Here is a 26,076-nt window from a genome sequence, read left to right as displayed (position 1 = left end):
ATGTAAGTCCAATTACTCTGAAGCCTTGATGCTGGGAGGAAGGCCAGGACACATGGAGAGGCAAGGTGTAGGTGCTTTGATCCACAGCCCCAGCTCAGGTCCTAGCCTACATCAACCAGCTTGCATGAACACCAGACTTGAGAATGAAGACATCATCTCAACATGAATCAAACCCCTAGCTGCTGTGTCAACTCCAGCTGAAGCCTCAGACATCACAAAGATAAACCATTCTCACTGTGCTCTGTTCCCCAGCCACTGAATCCTTGAACATAAGAAAATGGTTGTTTTAAGCCCCTAAATTCTGGGGTAATTTACTACACAGCAATATTTATCAGAATAATTTCTTTAACAGAAAATGTAATTACTTTAAATAAAAAATGACAAATGACTCCCTTGGTATTCTACTTTAGTAACAACTCCTTGCAACATACCTGACAATCGACTGGGACCACCACAGATTTTCACCCTATTCTATCCTATCTTTTCCTATTCCATTCTATTCCATTCTTCCCTTTTTTCCTTCCTCTTTTGCTTTTTTCTCCTTTTCTTTCCATTATTATTAGTAGTAGTAGTAGTCATAACTAAGTAATGTCAGACCCCTTAGATGACGATAATCAACTGATCTAAGCAGAAAAGAAAGGTGCTTGGAATGGCAGCACCAAATAGGAGTATTGGGACAAGGTTCATGATGGGACTAGCCACTTGTAAGGACAGCTACAGCCGCTTATACAACTTCACAACTTATGTCAAACTCTTTAAGAGAATGTATGTCAATCCTTTTTATAAAATTTCACAACCCAGAGAATCTGAAACTATGTCTTAAAATTCCCACCAAAACATCTAAGTCAATTCTGCCGCAAATGATACGACCATATAAAATGCCAGTTAATACTGTTTATATAAAATTATGTTCATAATTGAATGAAAACATCAGTGGAAGAATTAGTTCAGAGAGGATATATCTTAGTGTCCAGTCTACTTGCTAATCATTAAATTATTAAATAACTCCTAATCGCTAAGTCATAATCCAATTTATTACTATAATTATTAGAGACTATATAATCCTATAATTTTAAATGCAATACTAATGAGTGAATAGAAAAATAACATATGTGCTAAATTTTGGTGTTAATATACACTTTTACTCTCATAAAACTTGTGTAAAAGAGTAATCTTTGCTCACAGTTTAATTATTCAGTAAGTCACTCAACAGATATTTATGTGCCAGGCACTGTTCTAGATATTGGGGATAAAAGCACTGAACAAAATGGACAAAAATTCCTGCCCTCATGGAGCTTATGTTCTAATGGGTAACTTACATTCTATATTAATTCATGCATTACTTCAACATATTTGAGTGCTAGGCACAATGGACAATGTAAAGATGGCTAAAATAAGGCTCCCAAGAAAAAGCAATCAGACAACTATGACATTTTATCATTATGGAATTAAAAGAATGATAGTCTGAGTTTACTTATTCAACAAGCACTGGCTGTGGTCTTTCCAAACGTGCCAGAATTTTCATCTACTTTCAGATCACTAGGTTTCAAATTTTGAAGTCTAAGAAAATTCAGATTTACGTAAGCAATGCCAGGTTCTGTCACTGTTTTACATCTTCACCATACACTATCTCTCACCTCTACCTCAACTTAGCTCATCTTCTGCCACATTCTTCCCTCCTTTTAATGAGCATGTGGTCCTTTCAGTTCATAAGATACATCTCTTGACCACTCTCTACTGGCCTAATGATGGTTTCACCTCTCAATTTTATTTTATCAACTAAAGTGGGAAAAAAAAAAAACTATACCATTTTTCATAAACAAAGATGCGACTCTTGACTCATCTCAAAAATCCTGTTTTTCTAGGATCAGGAATTGGTACCACCGAATCAACCATGCTTTTGTATAGTTCTCCTGGAAACCAATCCCATCCCTCTGAGTCAATCTTTTCCTCTTTGCAAAACTAACTGGTTTAGTTGAGGACCAACTGGCATCATCAACCCTGAGTTCTAGTCTAATGAACTCTTGGTTAGCTAAATTACCACTGATTAAATTTCATGGGCTTCAAATAATTTGTAATGACTAGCAGGATGTGGCAACTCTTTTTTGTGTCTTAATATGTAAAAAGTGTGTTATTTCAAAGAAGGGATGCTGTCCTAGTTCTTTAAGGGGACTTCCATAATTTAAATACACTTCATTCATGATCAGCAACAACAGTCCATTCTAGCCCAGTCTCTAAATCTATCTCTTGGTTTCTTATGGCTCAACAAGAAAACATCCTATTTTTACCCAAGGCTATTTAATAACTTCTTTAAGTGATTCTACACAGTTGGAACGTAGATGACATCATCTAAAACTCTCACCTTGAAACTACTCAGATAGTTTCTTGATTTCCACCAAAAAGTTTTAAAATGTATTGGTCAGAGACAATAACCTAAAATTTTAAATGCGAAGATGTCTTTTGTTTTTCTTGTTCTGTTGCTGAACAGGGTTAAGTGTTAACGTTCCCAACTTTACACTTTTATACCTTCTAAAAAGAAAACATTTTAGGAAAAGTAAATGTTTTATACTAATCATTAGGAATACCTAACAGAAATTTTTGAGATTACTTAGCAATCAAAGGAAACAAAATAAAAAATATATTTCACTAGAGATTACTGCCCCTGAAAGAGAACTGCTTCCTTTCTGTGGATAGATCTTAATGACTTAAACACAGAATATATGAAATGAAATTTGAAATGTCATAAAGCAGTCATGCCATAAGAGCCTCAGAAAACAAACAAGCAGAAATTCCAATGTGTAACATAAAAAGGAATAATTCTGTTTGAGATTTTGAAATTAAAAAAGAGAGGGAGAAAGAACAAACAAAGAATTCAACTCCTCTTTGAGTTAATTTGAATAGTGAAATAAAAAAGAAATCATCCCAACAATTTTGACAATGTGTTCTCAGGAGTGCTGTGTCCTCAGACCTGCCCACAATAAATCCATTAATGAACAGGATACAGTATTGGGTAAAGGCGACACAAATTACCAATATATAGATTAAAGATTGTACTTTACTATAATTACTATAAATCCAATACTTTTCAGAAATACCTAGTTCCATTCATACTTTCACATTGTTGGGGGGGGGGGTGGGGATGAAAGCACTACCAATCAGCAATACAGATATCTGTGTACATGTCAGTTTCCTCCACAAAATTATAAACTACTCAAGGGCAGAATTTGTTTTGTTAATATCTTATATTTGTGTAATATTTGACCTTCATAGACATAATTCCATTTGATCATAGTAACTCTCAGGTCAAAAGAGTTGTAATAATTTCTATTTTATTGTAGGAAACTCCAGGTCACTCAGCTAATAGACAGAGGAGTCAGAATAGAATCAATTATTCCCATGACTGGGAACATTTTTTAAACTTATGACAATGGAAAATTTCAAATATATACAAATGAGAGAATAGTATAAAGAACTTCCACAGCTTCAACAATGTTCAGCTTGTTTCAGCTCTACTCCATTTTGAAACAAATTTCAGAGTTAATACCATTTTGGGGGTAAACATTTCAAGATGTAGGTACTTTCTGTAATCACTGTCAATCATGTTTAACAAAATGCTTAATATGGCAGATAATCAATAAATACTTGTTGAAAGCTATAGATCTTGCATATGCTTTCAGACATTATTACCCAATTCTGACTAAAAAAAAAATCAATTCTGAATTCCTAGATGGCACATACTCATTCATTCATTCACAGATATTTATTCTGGGCTACAAGATGCTGGTCACCACGTTAAGTGCTTGGGATACAGCAAGGAACAAGAAAACAAGGGTTTTTCCAGTACAGAAAGCCAAATTAGTGGGGAAAAAAAAGTAAAAGAATTCAAGCAATTGATTAAAGTGTATCCAGAATACCCTATATTCTTACATTAAAAAATGTGCAAATCATTTTCAACTTTTACTGAATGTGTGCACATTTCCTAATGTGAATGTCTTCTCTACAGTATGTAAATTAAGTCCAAGACTGTACAGTTAACTATGGGAATTACTTAAATTTTAAAACTCACTTTAATATAAACTATAAAGATTGGAATAAAACAAAAATGAAACTTTCTCTTTTCAGTATTTATTATTCCCAGGAAACCAAGTAAGCATAACCCAATATACAGATCCATTTTCCCTCTTTATTTGACACTCCTTAGTATTAACATTCATGTGATGGAAATAATCCACGTGGTCCCTTCCTTAGTAACTGGACGTCCTTTCCATTATTTCATTCACTTGTTCATTTACTCATTTTATTTCCACTGGATGTAGAATGTACACAGACATGACCCAAAACACATTCCCTGCCTCAAGGAGCTCACAGCTGGGGTGTGGAAAATGGTGGGTGGGGGGAAGATTAATATTATATCTTAAATAACAGACATAATAATATTAAAGAGCAGACATATACTACGTGCCATAAGGGAGGGCCAAAGTTGTCAGGGTTCAAAGGAAGCAGACATTTTATCCAAATGAAGGTATTAAGGAGTACACCACACACAAAAAAAGGTGGCATTAGAGCTTGGTTCTGAAGGATGCTTCAACAGGTGGAAAGAGTGGTACAGGGAGGAACACTGTGAACACATTCTGAGATCAGCCCCAACTGAAGTCGAAGAGGTGATGGCAAGGAGCATATATATGTAGGGGAAATGGACTCGTCAGTCTGACTGTAGGAAACATGCAGCAAATGCCCATGAAGAACACAAGGAAATCCTATCAAAGTTGAAGCTAATACTGAAGATGAAAAAATGGACAGTCACAGGGAGAATTTAAAATATCAATAAGTATTTGAATGCTCTTATTATATAGCCTTGGTATACAGATACTGTATAGTTAATATCAATAATCTCCCAGTGTTTAGCCGGAGATACCTACTAATGCTATATGCAACTCTAAAAGGATGAAAAGTTCTCATCTAAGGGGTTTATAATTTAATTTATTCTACATCATTCATTCAGGAAACATACTGGGCAACTAACAGTACGGACACTGTTATTTAGGAATATAAAAGATACATACAATACTTGTCTTCAAGTCAGCAAACATAAAGTCATTAAACAGAAAGTACTTTTCTATCCCAAGGGAATGTTTTCTAATATGCAGTGACCATTAGTCATCCTGTCCTGTTAACACTGGATATAAACCTGCGTTTGAACCTTAGTTATCCTCAGTTTGTATCTACAATGCATATAATTACGGAATAAAATAGCTGACTAAAAATAAGACAATTCTTTTATGCATTTACAAAACAATTCCTACACAGGCCAAAGGGGGTTGGATTAGGTTAAACCTAAGACCCTCCTCAATGAAAAAATTCTTATACTGTGATTCTAACTCTACTGAACTAAAATCCTTTAGGAAGGGTAAATTGGAATCAATAATTAAAATGGCTACTTAAATGACAAAGTCAGTTATTGTCCAAATTTAGGTAAACTACTAAGTGTTTAATAATGATGCCATCCCAAATGGACTTCCAGGCTACTACTGCACACACACAGATTCCTGCCACATGCCTTAAGGTGCCTTTATTTCACCTCAATGGAGAGCAGTTACATGTGCAGCTGTTAAAACAAAATCAAGTATGGTAGCACATTGGTGACATTGAAAACAACTGCCCAGTGGCTCTTATAAAACTCCTCCCTCTGACTGCTCACCTGCCTGCCCCAGCAGACTTAGCATCTATAGAACACCACTCAAATGGTAACCTTTATGTAGGTAGGCTTGTTACCAACCACCTGTGTCCATTTTCAGTGCTGCCTCCTGCCCCTTGAACATAGCCCAACATTACCAATACTACCTTCTTCTACTGCCACTCCTCCTGCACCCAGATTTCATCTCTGCTATGTTCTACCACAGCAGGAAGCTCACAATTAATTTCCGTCCTAAGAAGACTGAGAAGCTTATCTGAACTTCATAAGAAATAGAAATCGTGTTATTAGTTCTTCAAGAAGCATGGGTAACACATATTTGCTTAGGTGTCTAGAGGTTGTTATGCTACCTAATTTTCAAGTATTATGGTATTTATTTCACTAAATGGGTATTAGATGCCAGAGCCGCATTATGTAATAGCTCATTCATAAGACGAGTACCAAGCATTTAGATGTTTTTAACTATTCTCTGTCTAAAATGAATTCAATATTACTTAATTATTTAACTACATTATTTACCCATATTATTATTTAACTCCAGCTATTTAAATGATCATAGTTATTACCCAACTTCCTTAAAAGCAGAATTTAATGGATAATCATCACACTTTTTACAGATTTACTTCAGTAAGGCATACTGCAGAATTCAGGAATTTCCTGAGTTGATATGTCATTTATTCCTGGCAAACTATCACCTTTGTCTACATATAGCTCATATTTTCCAAACTAGAAATGTACTCACTTGAGTTAACTTCTTCCACCAAACAAAAAGAATTATTTTAAAATCGCTACTCAGATTTTAGAGAAAGTCAACGACTTTAAAATGGCATGACAGACAAGCTGCCTGACCTCTGACCTTTAGGTTCTTTATCTATAATAATAAAAGGGTTGAAAGACTTCCAAAGTATCTTTCAACCCTAATATTCATGAGTTTCCAACGACACTGTGAGTACTGGATGTTTCGTTCTTAAAAAACATTCCTAGGAAATCATCGATAGTGAGGCATATTTTTTTAAGGGTAATTTACTTTTAACAAGGAGTCTATTTTCATAGATATCCATTTACCCTTGTCTTAAACATAAGAAAATACACCAAGAGATATTCACATTTATACAAGTTTCCCTTTTAGAAGCCATTTTCTCCTTGATAGAGAACTTCTAGTAATTCCATGGTGATAATAGTTGTGTAAAAAGGACACAGTGCAATCATTGGCAACAATTCAGCACTACCAAGTTCTTCTGCAGGAACAAGGAATGGGCAGAACATCATTGTGAAAATGTGTATTTACTAAATAAGCTCAATAAATTGGGACTTCTGAAGGAACTGTTAGAGAATGAAAGACCAAACATACTTTTCACATACTGACATTTAAAAAGACAATTTAAACTCCTGCTTTTCCTGCCTTCAATGAAACAAGCCCTAATAAACATATTATTCACCTACAAAACAACACTTTTATTCAGAAGGATTCCCATGAACTAACCCACCTGAGGTTATGATCTAATAATCATTGAGCTGCACGCATTTTTCTGGCGTTTTTAAGCAGTGATTAAATATGCTAATAATCATAATTTAACATATTTAGACACAAGTTTACTCACTGAAATACCATGAGTTTTAGTTTCCTGAACCAGTACTTGAATTTGAATTACTTTTACTGCTACACTAACAAATTTAATCCCTGGAGACAACACTGATAGCACTTACCAGAACTTTGTAATGACATGATACTACCATGTATCGGGGTTATGATGATCATCTTATTTCTTCAAAAACAGGGGAATTACTTGGGAGGAGTAGCCAGGTATGATTTACCCAAGTATCTTTCCCAGCACCTAACCCCATGGTTTTTAAACAGTAGGTCCTTCCTAAATCCTTGTTGAGTAAGTGGAGCTCAAATGTTCGTATCTATTAATTACATGTCAATGTCTTCTTATACAGATCTCCTGGTCTGTGCCTAAAGTGAAATTTAATCCCCCCAAAGCATTTGATTCTGATTAGTGTTTTAGTTATCTAACTATTCAATCAGCAAATTCAGGGTAACCAAATTTCCACAAATATTAGATGCTCTGAAAAAAATGGTTAGCTTAAATATAGCAAAACAAACCAATGGAAATAAAGAGAACTGAATTTTTAAAAAGAAAAAAGAACTGCTCATCCCATTACAAGGTTAAGTTCTGTAAATGTAGAGACTTTTTTTGACTTGTTCACTGATGTATCCCCAGCTTCCAGCAGTGTCTGGCAAATACTGGGCCCTCAGTAAATATTTGATGAATGAATAGATTGCTGATAAAACATATTATTTTATCTACTATATATATTTAGTTCAGAATGTAAAATAGGATTCATTTGTGGAGTGCAGAAGCTCTAATATAAGCTGATACTGAAGTCTGATTCTGGCAAAGTCTCCAGGATTTGGGATTACCAACTGCAAGATACAAGTAAGTCTACATCCCAGACACTGACTGGCTTGATCAAGCCTGGGCCTGGGATGTATCAAGCACAGGTAAGCAAGAATTTCAAGTCACTATCCCTGTGCATGCAGGCAGTACCAGTGCCAGCAATAACAAGACAGTTTTTCTGGCAAATCCATCAAAATTAAATCTTAAACTTTTGAAAAATGACTATGTTTATTATGCTCCTTCAAGCTTAGAGGCTTAACTATCTGTGGGAGGTGCCTATAATCATGATCAATTACTTGTGACTTGAAGGCACTTATTAAGGCATCTGCCCTTTTAAGAAACCTTTAAAGAACCAGCCATAGGACTGTAAAACGGATCCTGCAGGGCAACAATAAATCACAGGTTTGGGGGCCCAACTTTGACAACTCTCCCTTGAAAGGAAAGAATTTGTTGTCACCTGTCCTTGACTTCCTGATCCTGCCTGAACAAATATGAGCATCCTCTAAAATCTGAATTCCTAGTCTAGCTAAGTAAGTCATGGAGGCCAGTAATTGCCCCAAGGCAGAAGTGGAAGAGAAGAAACAGGAAGGAAACAAAACGGAATGGAGATCTGCAGCTCGTGAGGATGACATCATCAATAATTTTCTGAAGTGTCACTGAATTTCATGGCATTTGACTGATGGTCTTTTCTGACAAACTACAGTCTCATTATATTCAAGCAGCTTCTTGGTTCCAAAGCCTGTCACGTCTGGGTTTGAGTATGACTTGTTCTACTGGAAAGGTCAGGTGAACTGATGCCTTACTGGGAACTTTCTCCATGGCAAGGGCCCCACTAACCTGTCTGAACACAAATAATACGTGGACGTTTGAAGCATTCTTAAATTTACAAAGTGTTCTCATATACACTATCTCAGTTTCTCCTCACAATTCTTAAGAGGTAGATGTCATCATCACCACTTAACATGTGAAATTAGTTTTAGAAAATGATGCCTTTGTCTTCAACTTGTAAGTATAGTCTCCTAAAATTTCTCAGTATAGAATCCAAGACATGGGTTAGTTAGAAATCTGTAAAGACACACCAACCTCAAGAGAATAAATCAAGAGAATAAGATGGATTAGCCAAAATCTACCAGCACAATGACAAAAACAACCTTCCTTTGTCACAAGAATAAATTGTGCTTTCTAAAGGATGTTACACCGGGGTGCCTCTGTAACACCGCTACAATTGGAAGAACATGATTTTATTTATATACATGATAATCATCCTTAACTGGACACTATCCAAAGGTAACAGACAAAATAAAACAAGAACTTTGGACCTACAATTCTAGTAGTGGAATTCACCCTTTGGGAAGTGTCTAGGTGATTCCACTAGTTACAGGGGACAAAATGTACCCTTCACTTTTCTCTCCAATATCACAAAGACTCCCCAAAAGGGTTTTTGTTGTTTTTCAACAAAGAAAACATACACACAAAAGGTTATCTATTGCTTTTATTTATAATCCCATCTTCCTAAAACACTGATTCCCTCAGTCTCATTATCTTTTGTCCCTCTCTTCTTTACTGGCTAAAATAGAGGTATATTAGGGTCCTATCTTTATAGCCATTTACTACTTTATTTATGTATTTATGATTCTTTGCTGCTTTCTAGCCTGAGTCTGACTGTGTCAGGAACAAAGCACAACACAAATCATCCAACCTGGGATAAGAGGAGACAAACTGAAACCTCCCAGGAAGATTCCGTAGACACTTGGGCTCCCTGAAACTATAGAGGGCTTGGTATTTCAAAGGTCAGCCTTGGGTCTCTCCGCTTTGATGACTAATGTTAAACTGTTTGACCTTTTTACAAAAATATTTAGCTGTGCTTATTTACATAATTTCATCCACAGCACACATACAGTAGTAGACACATATCTGTTGAACAGAACCCTTAGACGGATGAGAAGACAGGAAGAAGACCTCAAGACCTGCTTTTTAGAACATACTACCTTAGGAGTTGAGAAAGGTAAAATCACACCCTGATTTGTAGAAGTTTCTGGGCATTCCTTTTCAGCTTGAAACTATGCACCTCTGTTTTAAAAAGAAAAGGATGACACACCACACAATGTCAAACACACAGTAGGGAAATTCCAGGATCACTAAGAAAACATCATTATCTTAAGTGACACACACTTTGGTTTAATACTGGTTACCACACAAGAGAGGCTATAAGTACTGGTGCCTCCTCACCCACCAGCACAACCCACCCAGGAAAAGCAAGGGCAGGACCTTTAGAATCTAAAGATTCCACAACCTGGACTCACATCTGACCCTTTGGAGAGGGAGTCTAAGGACTATGCCGGCCCAGAGACATAAAGTAATGCAAACAGGTAACATTTTGGGAAGAAATTTTTTAAATGACACAAACTGGGCATCAGCACTGAAGTCCTTAGACCATCAGAAATCCTTATTATTATGCAACGTTAATAAAAAGAAACTGTAGGTGTGACTGGCAAAACTATTCTTAAAAGTTTCTGCACTTTTAAACCTTATTTCTACTAGGCCCCGACAATAAAGTTTTCTTTCTACTAATTATCACCATATCCTCAGACCTCTCACTCATTCTCTCAAAAATTCCCCCAATGTCCATGGAAACCATGCTGGGGCTGGAGGGGCGCGTCTCAGGTTGGCTTGTTCTGTCCCTAAAAGACGCCCATCTTTCTGGATCCCTTTCAGGGTGGGCAGGGAGAAAACATTTAGAACTTGCACAGCGGCAAGGAGGCCTGCGCAGGTCACATTTTATGACTTGTCTTTCTGTTCGCTGTCTGGCAAGGTCACCGGCTCTGGCTCGTGGCTCTGTCGACAAAACTTACTCTCACTCGGTAAGGTCAACGGGTCGCACCGGGCCTCCCTAGCCGCCCCCCTGCCCCCCAATCTTCGTGGGCCCCAGGATCCCAGGCCCGGCCCTCCCACGGCGCGCGGCCCCCGACGGCGCGGGCGCCGCTCCACCGCTCACCTGACCACGTTGGGGTGCTCGAAGGTCTCCAGGTGCCTCAGCACCGCCACCTCGCGGATGGTAGAGAGCGGCATGCCCTCCTCGCCAGTCTGCACTCGCACGCGCTTCAGCGCCACGAAACGGCCTCCGTTCTTCAGGTCCCGGGCCTTGAACACCTTCCCATAGGCGCCCTCCCCGATCTCCGCCACGCATTCGTACTGCTGGTCGGCACGGCTCAGGCCGTCCTTCTCCATGCCGCCCGGACGCCGCCCGGCGCGGCGCCGCTGGGGCGGGCGGGGGGCGCGCTCGGCTCGCTCGTGGCCGCCGCTCGCCTCCTCCCGGACCCCCCGGCCTGCTCCCTCGCGCCCTAGAGCTCGGTCTCGCTCTCTCTCACCCCCGCCGACTACCGCGGTCCGGCGCTCGGACTCTCGCGGCCGCCGGGGCTGGATGGAGCGACCTCCCCGCGGGCGGGCGCAACCCTGGTGCCGCCGCTGCGAAACTCCGCCTGCCGAGTCGCCGAGGAGCAAGCCGATCCCTCCTCTTCCCTCCCCGAAGCTCAGTCCTCTGTACAGACACCAAGGCGATTACATAGTCTTTGCCCGAGCGCGTCTCACTCCACAGTCCTTCCACCTAAAAGAGGAGACGGGAGGACAAGAAGAAAGTGTAATCAGACATCCCAGGCGCCTTCCTCGGGGTTCCTGTAGACACCCCTCCTCCTCCTTTACGAAGCCCCCTTCGCTACCCTCTGCGAGCTCCTGCCCTCTCCCAGGCCGCTTAATCCTTCCTGGTTCCTCCGAGAAAAGCGAAGTTACTTTTCTTTCCCCGCAGAGCTGGAGCCGTCTTCGCGCGGAGAGGTTGCAGGGGCCCCTCGGGGATGAGCGCGGGGCGCGAGACGCAGTGGAACGAGAGGGGGCGTGCCAAGCAGCCCAGAGTGTGCCGGGAGCGCGGGGGAGGGGAGGCGCCGGGCACGTCAATGTCACGGCTTAATATTTATCCTTATATCATTGTGCTGTGCTGCTACCCTCCCCGCCTGCCCAGGCCTGGAGGTGCAGGGAGAGGGGCTCCTGGGGTGCCGTGGGGCGTTTCGGGGTCGTGCACAACCTGGTGTGGAGAGACCTTGGGTCCACTGGTGTGCGGCCGCAGAATGTGGGTGGGGGCTCCCAGGACCCTGTAACCCGAAGCTGGGAGTGTGCGAGAAGGGGTGGTCAGACATCTGCTCGGAAATTGCTTCCTTTCTTTCCACTTTCAGTTTTTCTACGAGGACACATTTTAAAACGACTTGCACACACAAATGGTCTTTTTAGGGTAAAGGAATCTGGATTGGAAGCGGAATTCTTCCTCCGACCTAGAGGACCTCCCTGGTGGAGACCGATCAGGTCGGGGAGGGCTGGAGCTCCCGCTCCTCGGGGGTGGGTGAGCGACAGGGCCCTGGGGGTGGGGTGGGAAGTCGCCCACGGGACCCTAAGAGTGGGAGAAAGAGGTGTCCACCGCACTTCAGCTTGTCGTCTCCTTGGAGAACAACTTCAGAAGGAAGGCAGCATAACCGTGACTCGCCTAGAAATTTTCAACCGATTGAACCTGAGTAAAACTCAGCCTCCCCTTAAAAGGGGTGGGCGGGGGGAGTAAATGCTGAGCCTCCAGGGGAAAGTGAGAAGGGGTTGCGCCCTTGAGGCCTGGACTCGCGAACCCTTCCCCACTCCCAGGGTCGTCCCCAAAGTAGGCAGCAGAGGTGGCTGCTCCATTCTCCTTTCGGCTTAAGGCCGGGTCCGAACAGCAGCCAGTGGCCCCCCCAGGAGCCCCCCACACAACAAAGCGGGGGGGGGGGGGACGACGCACTTTCCCTTCCCATTCAGCTGCAATCCAGGACCCAGGGAACCTCCTCCCCACCGCCGCTTTGGCCTCGGCCGGACATTCGCCACTACAGTCGCGTGTCCGAAATTCTCGGGGCACCTCGGAATTACCTGCCCGGCAACCGCTGGCGCGCTCGCCTTCTGCCAGGCATTATAGAAACAAAATGCGCGACCCCACGGTCTGCGGGCGGAGGGGCCCGCAGCAAGGACAGAGACCCTCACACTCACTCTATTCAAAACTCTCCTTAAAAGGTGAAGGCGAATCCTGGGGGAGCCGAGGAACGAGCCCCTAGAGCCAGCACCGCGGTCTGAGGCAGGCCGAGGGCCACACAGGTAGCAGAGGAGCCGCCGCAGGCTGCGCAGCCCGCCCCCTCCCGCGGCCCCCCCTCCCCTCCGCTCCCCAGTCCCGACCGCCGCTCGGCAGCGAAGGAAGCGTCGGGGACGTCCCACCCCCGCAGGGAACTGCGCCCGCTGCCCCCGCCTGGCCCCGCACCGCCCGCCCCGGCTCTCCCCCCTCGCTCCCCGGACTGTCGGCTCCGGCGGAGAGAAACGGGAGCAGCAGTGCCTTTTCCCCCCCTCTCCTCCACTTTTTTTTTGTTGTTGTTGTTGCTTTCCCACGCTGGCTGAATGTGACTTGACCCCATTTCAAAAAAGTTTGACATAGTGCTTCAACATTTCCGCATTCCTCCGCGACTACAAAGGCTGCAGCCGCCTCCTTCTGCTTTCTGTCTCTGCTCTCTGTCTTCACACTCAATGAAATCCTTCATGTGCCTCTCCCGAAGCCTGCCAAGCACCGCAAGGGTCGCCACCAGCGCAGCGACAAGAGGCCGCACCGGGGACCACGACTCCCGCGTGTGCGCACAAGCAGATGCGCCCACGTGCACACTGACGGGCGCGGTGCTGGGCCCGAAGGTGCTCACCCCGGGGCGTGCGTTTTAACTTCGATATTTTAAATTAGAAAAGTAAACTGGGAAACTAAAGCAAGCGTGCATCCTTGCGGGGCTTCCAGCCTGGGCACTGGCCGCCTGCGTGCACTCCTCTAAGTGTGCATAACACGCCCGCAGGGGTTGCCAGCAAGAAGTCTGCGTTAACATTTATCTCTTGGTGGGTAAGGTGGAGCCCACACCCGTACCTCAACGAGCTTTCGGGGGAGCTTTCGGGGGACATAAACATAAGGCACCGAAACACATTCTCCCCCATGGAGTCCCCAACAGCAGTGCATTTTAAACCCTAAATGTGGATTATTATGTGAGTTTCCGAGGGGAGCTTGAGTTCCGTTTGAAGAAGCTGGATAAAAAGTGTTTGTGGGTGCGCTTGTGCGCAAGGCTAAGTGTGAGCTGGCACAGGATCTCGGTGTTGGGGGTCGTTCCTCGTGTGGCGTCCTAATCTGGCGTCCTCTAGCCGGATTAGGAGAAACTCCTTTAGCTCCCCAAAACTAGCCCCCATAACTACCCCGCCTCGGTTCGTAAGGGGTTAACTAAAGCCTATTCCGAGAACCTACCGCCCCCCCACCGTCTCCGTCCCCCCTACCCACCCTCGGCTCCGACACCGGCCAAGCCCCCAAATCTCCCCCGGGGTCCCTCCCCCCACCCCGCAGCCCACCCACCCGAGCGCACAGCTCTTTACCTGAGGGGCCCGGCCGCGTCGGGCCTCGCGAAGGGGCTGCGGGTATCAGTTCGACCTTCACACGTGTCCACGGCGGCGCGGAGCAGGTAACCCGGCTTGGAGGAAGGAGTTACCAGCACTCTCTCCGGCGAAGGGGTGGGCACTACGGCGGAGGGAGGAGGGGCGGCGAAGGGCGCCGCCCGCGCCGCTCGCTGGGGGCGGACGGGGCTGCGGGGCTCCGGCCGGCGCTCGGGGCCCGAGCCGGGGAGGCGACGGGGGCGGGGTTGGGGGCCCCGGAGGCCGACTCTGCCGGAGACCCTCCCGGCGGCGGGGTTGGGGGCTCGGCGCTCAGTGGCAAGCGAGTGTGCAAATTAAAGCCTTCCGGAGATAGGGGAGGCGGCCGAGACCCGGCTGTGCTCTGAGCCTCCCCGCTCCCTAGCTCTCTGCTCCGAGTGGGGGGCGAGAGAGAGGGGGGAGTTCAATGAAAATTTCCGGCTTTCACTGCAACTGGAGTGAGGGATCTTGCGACTAAAATAAGAGGCGTGAGAGGGAGAGTGGGATGTGTCGTCGGGAGTCGGCGGAGTTACCAAACCCAGGGTCGCCCAGAGTTGGGGTTTTGACAGAGTGACGCGGGCTGGGCGTATCAGCAGTCTGTGATGTAGACGGATGGGAAAAACACAAAACAACCAACAATAATTATGAGGGGCCGGTGGGGATGGTAAATACCAACACTTTCCAAGAAACTGAAAAATCAGACCAAAAAAATAACTCTTCTCTATTTAAAAAAAAAAAAAAAAAATTGGCAGGACGCCTTGCAGAAAAGAAAACACTAATCTGTCCAAGCACTTTTCACTTTCAGCATGAGCTACATTTGTTTTGTTTTCCTTCGCTTCCTTTCGGCCTCACAAAGCCCTATCTTTTCCTTTTGGACAGAGGATATGACTTGGAAATTGTCAGGCACTCTTGTGGTTAACGATCTACTTGAAGGAGCTGGCCGGTTCACAATTATTAAGAGATTAGCAAATGCTGAGGGTTCACTAAGGTATTTCTGGGGAGGTAAAAAGCCTAAAATTGATTGTAAATAACAGAACTGCAAGGTAAGAGACACGCACGCGCACACACACAAAGAGGAGACAACACGATTCAGTGGGTGCTCAGTTTAAATGCATTATTGGAATTCTGAAATTTGAAACCTTGTAAGAATGTATACTTTACCTGCTGAGAAAACCTGAATACAGTTATTTCAGGTGAAAATGAGATTTTGGAGAAAAAGAAAAGTCTTCTAGACTTTCTACAGTGATGTAAAACAAAACTTAAAATAGCTATTTTTTTGGAAAGAATTCAGTGTTTTCCAAAATCTCTATCTGTAGAATACTTGAAACCCTTTAAATATCTTAATGCAAACCCTAAAAAATTTTATTTATTTCAGTGCTCTGTGGAAAAGTAAAAACCCAGAAAAATTCTGTTGGAATTGAAAACACTACCTTATAAATCTTTTGACTTCACAGTAGATCAAACTTTTGCTTTATAAAATTGATTCTATATTACAGTGTGAAGTAACAGGTTAGGTAAATAAAAATTGTTGCATTTCCATTAGTGAATATTTTGCAATGCATTATAATAATTTATTCTTAAAAAATAAAAGTGAATAATTGTGTTTTTTATGCTTAAGATAGTTCATAAAATACATTTTGTGTTTAGAAGCATATCTTCTAAAATGAAATCCAATTTCTGAACAAAATTTGTATGTGTAAAGATATCTATAATCTCATATACCTTACAGACTTAAGAAAGCCAATTGTTGGATTTTGTATTTATATAAAATATTGGATCACTACAAATCACTAATCAGACTTTAAACCAGAGACACAGATGGGAATCCTCCATTTTGATAATTGCTTACACTATCAATGCTTTTTAAAACAAGATTTACTTGCTGGTAATTAACACATTTATATAATTCAGAAATAATTGTCAATAAATAGTCATATTTATTGGAACCAGCAAATGATTGTAAGAATTTGAGTAAATAATTTGTTTAAAAATATTAAGCTGTAAATATCTTTTAAATTAACTGAAAACTGTCTTTTCTACACTGGGTTGCATTTTGAATTGCTGAATTTGGTAACAACCATAGATGGATTAGAAACTCCATGATTTAGCTTACTACATCACTTGGGCTATGTCAAAAACAATGAAACTTTATTTAATTATATATGTTATTACTGAGTGTTACCTCTCTTTATGTCATCTGCTTTCTCTGATACTGTTAATTTATCATGTTCACTCACCCTGGTTATGGTTCACATTAACTCCAGGTTGGTTAAGCTTCAGACCAGGAAGTTTTACAATGGATTGTATAAAATTAGTAAATACCAGATTGTTTTTGTTTATGGATAACTTCCTCTGTGGGTAACAGGTTATCATAACAAAATTTGCACAAAGTTTATAAACTGTGAACCAAATTCTGACTCCTTTGTTTAGGAGTCTTTGATGAATGAATACATCATTCCAGAATAGTGATTTGTACCAGTATTTTCACACCTCATCTCAGGTATTCTAAAGCTGAAAATCATCTTACAGTTTTTTAAAAATTAGAATTCATGGAATTATTTCCAGATATGATGTTGCAGGTTACCCTAAAAGTTTTCTTAGTGTCACATAAGAGATATATTCCGTGTGTGAACATTTTATACCAAATATCTGTACATTTTTGTTTTCACTAAAATAAAAATATAAATTACAGACCAGAATTAAAATTTTTAACACTTTAAGAAATGAGAAATGTGTTTAAAATTAGTAATTATATAATGTACATCTAATTCTAAATGATCTCTAATTTATATTAGCCATTTGAATTTATAAAATACATTTTCTAGAAACTCAGAAATGAGGTTTTACTAGAATCTACTACACAATCATCCTAATTAAAGGTCCATGTAGATTTATACTTTTTGTCTATAAAGTTCTGTTTATCATCTTGATAAAAAACCTTTTCTGGTTTAGTAACTTTGAAATTAGTTACCCTCATTTTAACTTGATTTATATGTGTATGTGAACATTACCTTTATTGAGTAATTACCATGAAAAACTTTTTAACAGAAAAAGCATAATATAATTCAGTGCATTTGAATGCATTCTTCCCCCCTACCCAGGCATTTCCAAGCTGTTTTTTTTTTGGTGGAGGGTTCTTTAAAATATAATATTGAAAATTTGCTAAATATCCTAGAAAAAAATCAATTGTACTACCAACTTTTTCAACTGTAAAATTCTGGACTTTAAATTATTTTTTAAGTTCAACCTTCTAAATAAATTGCTTCCTGTCAATTTGGAGATGATCTGGATTTTTCTCTTCTTGTTGCATGTTATCTAGTGCATTTCATTTGAGCAGTGGAACTTGAAAAGGTTTTGATATTTGCCGTGAAGAAAAAAAATATATGAGTTAGTAGCTTATAAAATTTAAGGAGAAAAACCAAACATTATTATCTATTGAAAACATTCCGTTTTCATGGAGTGAAATTATAATTATCCCTATGCAACATGTCAGTACTATGTTCATATTTGTATAATTGTCATCATCTTTTCAATGTTTTCCTTTTGATAGACACTCATATCTTCTTTTTCCATTGTGAGTGTGTGAGAGTACCTGTATGTTCCTTGGCATATTGTTGTGACACGTTCCAAACATGTTCTTAAGATTCTTTCATCAAGTATATTAGAATTCTGAGTAATCAAAAAAATAACTATGGAAATACACTTACAAAGATGGTGATAGTCACATTGAAATACCTACATTTCCTTTCCGTTTAGAGTGTCCTGTACTTTTCACTGACTTCCTACATTTCTTTTCCAAGATAATATTTGCATCTCAACTGCACACATGGCCTAACAATTGTGTCACCATAGCTGCCTTTGGTTGAGCTAAAAGGTGTGTATATGTTTTCGATAAATCGTTCAGATGAAGCAGTGAAGGTCCAACACAGTGGGGGTGAACGATGATACAGTGGGATCTGGGAGATAGGAAGAAGGACAAAGAAAGTCACCTGGGAGAACCTCCTGTGAATGGCTTGGCAGCAGGAATATGTGAAGAAAGCACATGCTAAGGTCCCGGGGCCAGGAGATGTTCCTCAGTGCTCTAGGTATGGCATATCCAGACAACTGATTCTTTTGGAATGAAGAGCATTCTATGTCTATCCTATTATGCAATGAATGAGATTGTACAGTGTATGCGTCCATATTCAGGTAACTCTCTTATGTTGTCTCCTTATGGACTTTCCCTGAAAATAATATAGAATGGAATTCTTCGTAGAATTCTCTGAATGCCTAGAAGAAAGTACATAATAGCATAGCTCTGTGGATCAAACAGTTTACCATAAACTGAAGAGAAGATCCAATTTTTAATCCCTACTATAAATTTGTTCTAGGTTTCTCATAGCTCTGTATCCCCGATACCTAGCATAGTAACTGGCAAGTATTATATGTCCAATAAGTGTTTGTCAATGGGAAAGGTGAGTTTGTATCCTTTATTCCTTCTTCTTTGGGACAATCTATTGATTTCCTTCAGGGGGATATATTAGAATAATTTTTTTATATAATCCCTCCAAAATTTAAGGATCAGTGTGCTGATTTCAGGACCCCAGAAATCTATCTCCTCTACCTTCTGTTCCCTTTCCTTTTAGCCCTCTTCTCTAAATCCGACAGTCCTTTCAGGGCCCAGCTCTTCCTTAAAACCTGGAAGATTCCCTCAGCTCAATGACATTCTCTTTGCTCTAACTCCTAGAGGCCATCTGCTTCCTACCTTCCTCAAAGCTTGATGCTCTGCTACCCACCACCATGAGCTCCCTGAGAGTGTCCACTGTGCCTTGCTCCCTTTGGCAATGTCCCAGCACCTGCCTGTACCATCTGGCTATAGTAGGTGGTCAGTGAACACACCAATGGCTCTTGTCTCTCTCCATGAGTGTTACTGAGTCAAGCAGGCACAGAGCAGCCTGGAATCGTGTGACATAACTAGGATAACATTTGAAAGTGGAGGACGGTGTTCCACTTTGCTTAAACAGGAAAGAACAATGGCATCCTGCTACTTTGTGTGGATTTGTTATGTTTTCTCTTGTGTTGCAGATATTAGTCATTTAAAACATTTTTGTCTGAAAGAAAACACGTTTAGATAAATTACTAAATTTGTCTGAAAGACGAATCTAAAATCTTAACAGAAAGAAAACGTGTTTAGATAATTGTCTCCATTCCCTAACCCTGAAAATCCTGATTAAATGATTTTTCTCTGAAAAGAAGAAATACTAAACTCGGAGGTAACTTAGATACTGTAGAGCCCAGAACCTGGAAAGATTACTCATTTTATTTGCCAATATCCTTAATATTTATGTATCCTAAAGGGCAGAATCCTTGATTTTTAAGTCAGGAGCTTTGTCTTTTATTCGTGGTTCTTCCTCTCTCAGCAATGTTGACTGTACCCTCAGGAGACAAGATATTTAACCTTTCTGACCTTCAGTGTCTATGCCTATTAAACGGGTCTGCTAATCATTCAGGAAGATGTTATGAAAATAGTTTGGAGAGAGGCAGCAAAGAGTTTTACCTTCGTAAGAGAAGATATGGGAGTATAATGGAGGTTGCTGGTCCACATGAAATTTAATATGAAGTTGGCTATGAACTACCTGCATAACCTTGGGCAACACGCTTAAGCCCCTGGGCCTTAAGGTCCTTGTCCGTAAAAGAGATGATGAGACTAGATGATTTTTATGGCTGCTGCAACTTGACAATGCTGTAGTCCAGTCCAGCATGCTATGCCTGGCACCATCATGATACATCAGTTTTTATAAATGCCCTAAATTAGAGTAGTGACGGAGGATGGGACTGTGACGTCAGCAACCCAGAGAGGGGTCTGGATTTCAAATGTGAATTATATTGGGGTCTCTCTAACTTAAACCTCTGGATTTTCAAGACTGAATAGAAATGAGGACTTCTAGAAAAACATTAGGGGAATTCACTAGCGTTTTCATTAGAGATGGGGAGAGAGGAGCCAGGTTTTAATCTTTTTACCTAAAACTAAATAAGATGCATTAATTAATCAACTCTCATTACTAACATCTGATAAATAAATTACAGTAGTACATACAGAACTAGGATACTCAAGATTAGAAATCTTGGCTGATCACAGAAATTCTTCAAAGATATCACGAAGCCTAACTTTGGGAGATGTGACGGGACATATCTGTAAACTACTAAAAACATCAGTGGCTGCCAGCCCCCCATGAGGTAGTAGAAAGCGGGGGGGCGGGAGGGTGAAAGGCAGTATGCAGTGAGTCTGAGGGGCTCCAGCAAAAAACAGAAATTCCGAGAGCTGCGGATCCAAAGCCATTATTAAAACGTGTGTAGAAGAACAGACTGTTGCCTCTGTGCTTTTATTTTCTAACACATGAGCCCATGTGCATGGTTTTAAGGTCCTCCCTAGATGTACAGGGAAAAAACATTTAGGCAGTTGGAACCAGACGGTCCTGGATCAGAAGCCTGGCTCCATCATGTAATCCTGGACTAGGTTCTTAAACCTTCAGATCCCTCGTCTCCCTCACTCATAAAGTAGGGATACTATTCTCCGCCACAGTAGGTTGGTGTGAGAACTAAACAAGTGCCAACTGTGTACATTTTGCATTTAGCAGACACTTAACAAATATTAGGAAACAATCAATATCCCCTTTGTGAAATCACATTTCCTATTCTTTCTCTTTTAGGGGCAGCTAACCCTTTGACTGACATGTCGTTCTTTTTAACTGGATTGAAACATCCACCTATTGCAGAAGTAGCAGCCTAAAACAGAGCACACCTAAAATTATCTGGGGCTTTGACAACACCACAACTGTCTCTGGGTGTGTGAGGAACAGAGGAGAGGGTGGGGTGTCTCGCCTGAGACCTCTCTGTCTTGTCCAGATCTTATCGCAGTACTGCTCAGTCTCCTTAGTCCGTTCCTCACTGTCCCCCCTCACTCTCTTCCCTACAAGTGGCTCTGTTCTTCCTTTCTCCACTGCTTTGGTGTGGCCTGAGGGCCAACTCATTCTGTCCCTTAAATATGTACCCCATACTTGTGGACACTTGTCTTAAAAGCCCTGCAACTCGGCTGCCTACCCGCAAGAGCTCCTCTGTGGATCACGCCTCCACAGTCACTGGCTCGTACTTCTCTTGTTCGAAGTACTGACTGTTATCCTGTTTGTCATCCTCTCCATCTCCGCCCTACACATCAACCTGGTCTTCCTGGCTTAGCAGAAGTTTCCTTAGATGACACTGTATTTCCTACCCCATACTCTCTCCTTAGAAACTCTGGAGGGGAGCTACCCTGTCTCCCCTGCCCTTTTCAATTTTTATTTTTTGAACTCCCCAGGGATATTTCCTCAGCTTCTTGTCCTTTGATACTCAAATGCTTCCTTGCGAGCCATTTTCCTCATCGCTTTCTCATCCTTACCCACGGGCCATCAGATACCTGGACCACCCAGTTCCTGGAGTTCTGTCTTCTACTGTCTCCTACTGAGGTCCCACAGGATGATGGACTCCTTCAAAGAGGGGTCTGCAGCTTTTATTGCTTCATCTCTAAATCCTGGCCCAAAGTCAGTGAACAAGAGGTGTTGGCTAAAGGAAAGCTACAGTATCATAGGAAACACAGGTGCCATCAGATGATCTTCCATCTAAGCAGTGACCTGGCACTCTCCCAGGCACATCTTGCTCACCTGTGTCCTTCCTGCTCCGGATTCTATGCTGTCTTCTTTAAGAGTGAACCCCGGAGCAGGGTAGGTAAAGGTCTCCAACTTTGGGTTGCACCATCCCCGCCTCCCTTGATACAAGAGTACATAGAATGGTTGATAGAAAGCTCATGAAGCTGAATTGATCTGACCTATGGGTTCATGCTGGTCAGGAAGAGCCATGAAATCCAGGCAAGGAAGCTTAAACTTGATTATTAGGCAAAACACAAAACTGATTTAAGATTTTTGAACAGGGAAGGTGGCTCTTAGAGCAGTGATAGCACAGAAGTCATAGTCATAGTCATAGCATAGATAGTCACAGAAGTCAAAGGAGATTACTTTGGTACTAGCAGGGCCAAGAGGCTGGCATCAGGGAGGCCAAATTACAGGCTCCTGCTGGTGGTGAAAAGACCCAGAATGACAGTTAAGAATGGGGAAAAAAAGAGAGAATGGCTACAAGAGAGAATTCAGAGGAAACATTTGACAGGATTTGGTTAATAACAAGATAACAGAATAATGAGAAGAGTTAACAAGTATATAGCCTGTCAGGGCAGCTCTGGCACTTTATATAAATTAACCTATTTAAACCTCCTAATTATGTCCATTTTTCAGACAATGAAACTGAAGCATAGGACCAAACTTCTAACCAGGCTTTGGGTCCAAGGTATGAAAATAATTAATAATTAAAATACTACTACTAATATAGTGTATAATAGATAAAATAAAGATGGCTTGGTGAAGGGTTAGGAGTTCCATTTCTGAATCTGAGATGACAGCCAAATGAAAATATCCAGTGGTCACGTGGAGTGGGGAGCCCTTTCACTTTTGCCTGGTTCTGCCTTAAAATACACCCAGATCCACCATCCTGGAGAAACCCACTGCTGTTTTCAAATGACATTCTGCTTTTTTTCCCCTTTCCTATTGGCAGGGCCAGTTGCATGGGTTGCACAGAAGGGTCTTGTGCGTGGTAGAATGCTCTGCTGTGGCCATCGTAATAACTTTTGAGCAAGGTGCCTACATTTTCATTTGGACTGGGCCTGCAAATTTTGTAGAGGGCCTGCCTTTCTGCTGGAACATCTGGGATGGACATTTCAGATGTGGGCATTCACTTCACAGTTCAGGCCTCCTTCTGAGCAGTGACCTGGCACTCTTCAAGGGATGTTTGCTCCTTTCACTGCTTCTGTGAAACTGTTCTTTCCCACATCATCACTGATGCAGTCAGTGCCAGTTTTTTCTTAGTTGTTAGGCTCTGCACTTCTTACGCTGGTTTTTCATCTTTTCTCGAAATTCTCTCCTGTCTTAGCTGTCATGACCCATGACGTCTGCCACTTCTTGATTTGATGTTCTTTTGTTTTCCACTGCCAGCTTTTCCTCTGGGTCCTGCCCCATACCTGGAGGTATCTTCTACGACTCAACAATCAGCAGCTGAACTGCTCTTCTGCAAGTTCAATTACTCCCATTTAACCCCTCAGAACGTCCCTTGTGGTATGCATATAAAAATGGATTTCTGGGGCTTCCCTGGTGGCGCAGTGGTTAAGAATCCGCCTGCCAATGCAGGGGACACGGGTTCGAGCCCTGGTCCGGGAAGATCCCACGTGCCGCGGAGCAGCTAAGCCCGTGCGCCACAACTACTGAGCCTGTGCTCTAGAGCCCGTGAGCCACAACTACTGAGCCCACGTGCCACAACTACTGAAGCCCGTGCGCCTAGAGCCCGTGCTCCGCAACAAGAGAAGCCACCGCAATGAGAAGCCCGCGCGCCGCAACGAAGAGCAGCCCCCGCTCGCCGCAACTAGAGAAAGCTCGCACACAGCAACAAAGACCCAACTCAGCCAAAGATAAAATAAATTTATAAAAAAAAAAAAAATGGATTTCTATCATCCTTGTAGTAGTCACTGCCTGGTCCCTAACCACAAACCCGACCCGATTCACTCTCCTTTTCTGTACCTGTTCTGAATTTTTCCACCTGTTGACTTCATAACTCCTCAAATTTATGGCCTCTCCTTACTCTGTTGGTCTTCACCTTTGACTTCTCTACTCAACCACCAGTCCGTCGTAGGGTGTTCCCCAATTCCAACTGTTTTAGGCCACGCTGGGAAATTCTTGGCTTAATCCAGCCCTGTCTCCTGGCCTTTCATCTTGACCAGGTGCTAGAAGCTGATGCTCCTACCAAGTCTGTCTTAGCTCTGTTGGTGTCCTCTCACCTACCTCTGCACATCTGACCCCGAAGCTGAACAAGCCTGACATTGAACTTTGCCTCGCAGAGCCACCCCACCCACCCTGCTCCTGCCTATGTGTTTGCCAAATAACCAACTTTCTTGAGAGCCCATTCCTTCTAGGCAGTGCTACTATACTTCCCTAGTCCATTCTCTGTCTTGGTTTCCCAAAGATTATTTCCTATTTTCTGTCTTCTCAGATCTCCAGCACTTTCTTCCCATGCTCATTGTCATGATGCCCTTACTTTTTATTTCACAGAGAAAATAGAAGAAATCAAGGGAGAAATTCCATACACTTGCATGCATGCTTACCCTTTTTGAACTGCTTTCTTCACTGTCTCCAGGACCCCACTCTCTTGCTTCTTTTCTTCTCTCATGGCCACTCCTATTCACTCTCCTTGTTGGTCATTTTTCCTCTTCCCATCCTCTAGGTTGGTGTGTGTCAGGGTGTTCGGGCTGCTATAACAAAAATACCATAGATTGGGTGGCTTAAGCAACAAATATTTATTTCTCATAGTTCTAGAGGCTGGGAAGTGCAAGATCAGGGTGCCACCATGGTTGGGTTCTTGGTGAAGACCCTCTTCCTGGTTTATAGACAGTCATTTTTTGGTTGTCTCCTCACATGGCAGAGAGCAGAGAGAGAAGCATTTTTCTTTCTCATTTCTCTTCTCATAACAGTACTAATCCCTTCATGAGGGCTTAATCCCTTATGATTTAATTACCTCCCAGAGACCCCATCTCCAAACACCATCACGCTGGGGATTAGGGTTACAATGTATCAACTGGGGGAGGACACAAACAGGGAGTCCATAATTATGTTCTGAGGATTAATCCTTACACCTCCTTTCCCTGCTCTTCACCCTCACACTCTGAGTAACCTCATCTAGTGCCATGAATTTAAATATCACTTGCATACTGATCCGCCAAGATTTACACCTTCATTCAGATATCCTTTTTGAATTCCAGACATATATATATCTCCAATTGCCTTCGTGATGTTTGATGAGTGCACAGATGTCTAATAGGCATCTCAAATTTAACACATCCAAAACTGAACTCTTCATTTTCCTCCCCAAACCTACTTCTCCCACAGTTTTTTCCACCTTAGTAAATAAAATCTGCATTCGTCTTGTTGCTTAGTCCAAAATCTAGCAACCCAGCATGACTCCGTTCTGTTATTCATGCCCTATATGCACTCCATCAGTAAATCCTGCCAGCCCTACACTCTCCAACCACTAGAGCAGCCATCATCATCTGTCACCTGGTCTCTTGCAATAGCCTCCTAACTGGTCTTCCTGCTTCTAGCCTTGCCCCTCTGCCTTCTCCACACAGCAGTCAATGTGATGCTTTTTAAAACTGAAGTTAGATCATACCATTCCTGTTCAGCGTCAAGACCCTCCAGTGTCATCCCCTTTCTCTCAGAGTAAAATCTAAGTCCCTTCCACGGTTTACAAGCCTTACATTGTCTTGCCCTACTTCATCACTGTGCTGATTCTTCTCATCTCTCTCCCTCTTGCTTCTTCTGCTGCAACCACACTGACCTCCTTGCTGTTCCTCAAACCCACCAAGTATGTTCACGCCTCTGAGCCTTTGCACTT

The 26,076-nt window shown here is 42.3% G+C and overlaps 1 protein-coding gene and 1 long non-coding RNA gene across 7 annotated transcripts in view; one reads left to right on the top strand and one right to left on the bottom strand.

Annotated features, from left to right (window-relative positions):
- The window catches only part of CDK6 (cyclin dependent kinase 6), a 228,620-nt gene extending 213,941 nt beyond the window's left edge, over positions 1–14,679 (bottom strand). The window contains exons 1-2 of one of the 5 annotated variants that reach the window (XM_082472086.1): positions 14,545–14,679; positions 11,090–11,698 (exon numbers count right to left, since the gene is read on the bottom strand). In XM_082472086.1, coding sequence (XP_082328212.1) covers positions 11,090–11,322 — 233 coding nt within the window. In that variant the 5' untranslated portion in view covers positions 11,323–11,698; positions 14,545–14,679. Of the gene's footprint in view, positions 1–11,089; positions 11,699–11,810; positions 13,061–13,146; positions 13,253–14,544 lie in introns of those variants that run through there. The other 4 variants (XM_082472088.1, XM_082472089.1, XM_082472085.1 and 1 more) reach the window with 4 other exon arrangements.
- LOC309665628 lies at positions 14,525–23,763 on the top strand. Of its 2 annotated transcripts, none has more exons than XR_014266591.1 (3): positions 14,525–14,630; positions 22,878–22,929; positions 23,631–23,763. It is a non-coding gene; the product is annotated as an uncharacterized lncRNA (long non-coding RNA). The 2 variants fall into 2 exon arrangements; XR_014266592.1 differs by lacking the exon at positions 14,525–14,630 and adding an exon at positions 21,271–21,401.
- Positions 23,764–26,076: the final 2,313 nt, after the last annotated feature.

The sequence above is a fragment of the Balaenoptera physalus genome (assembly GCF_965194825.1).
Source record: "Balaenoptera physalus genome assembly, chromosome: 8".
Lineage (NCBI taxonomy): Eukaryota > Metazoa > Chordata > Mammalia > Artiodactyla > Balaenopteridae > Balaenoptera > Balaenoptera physalus.
Note: the sequence above shows the minus strand (reverse complement) of the source record. Positions and strands in the feature narration are given on the sequence as shown.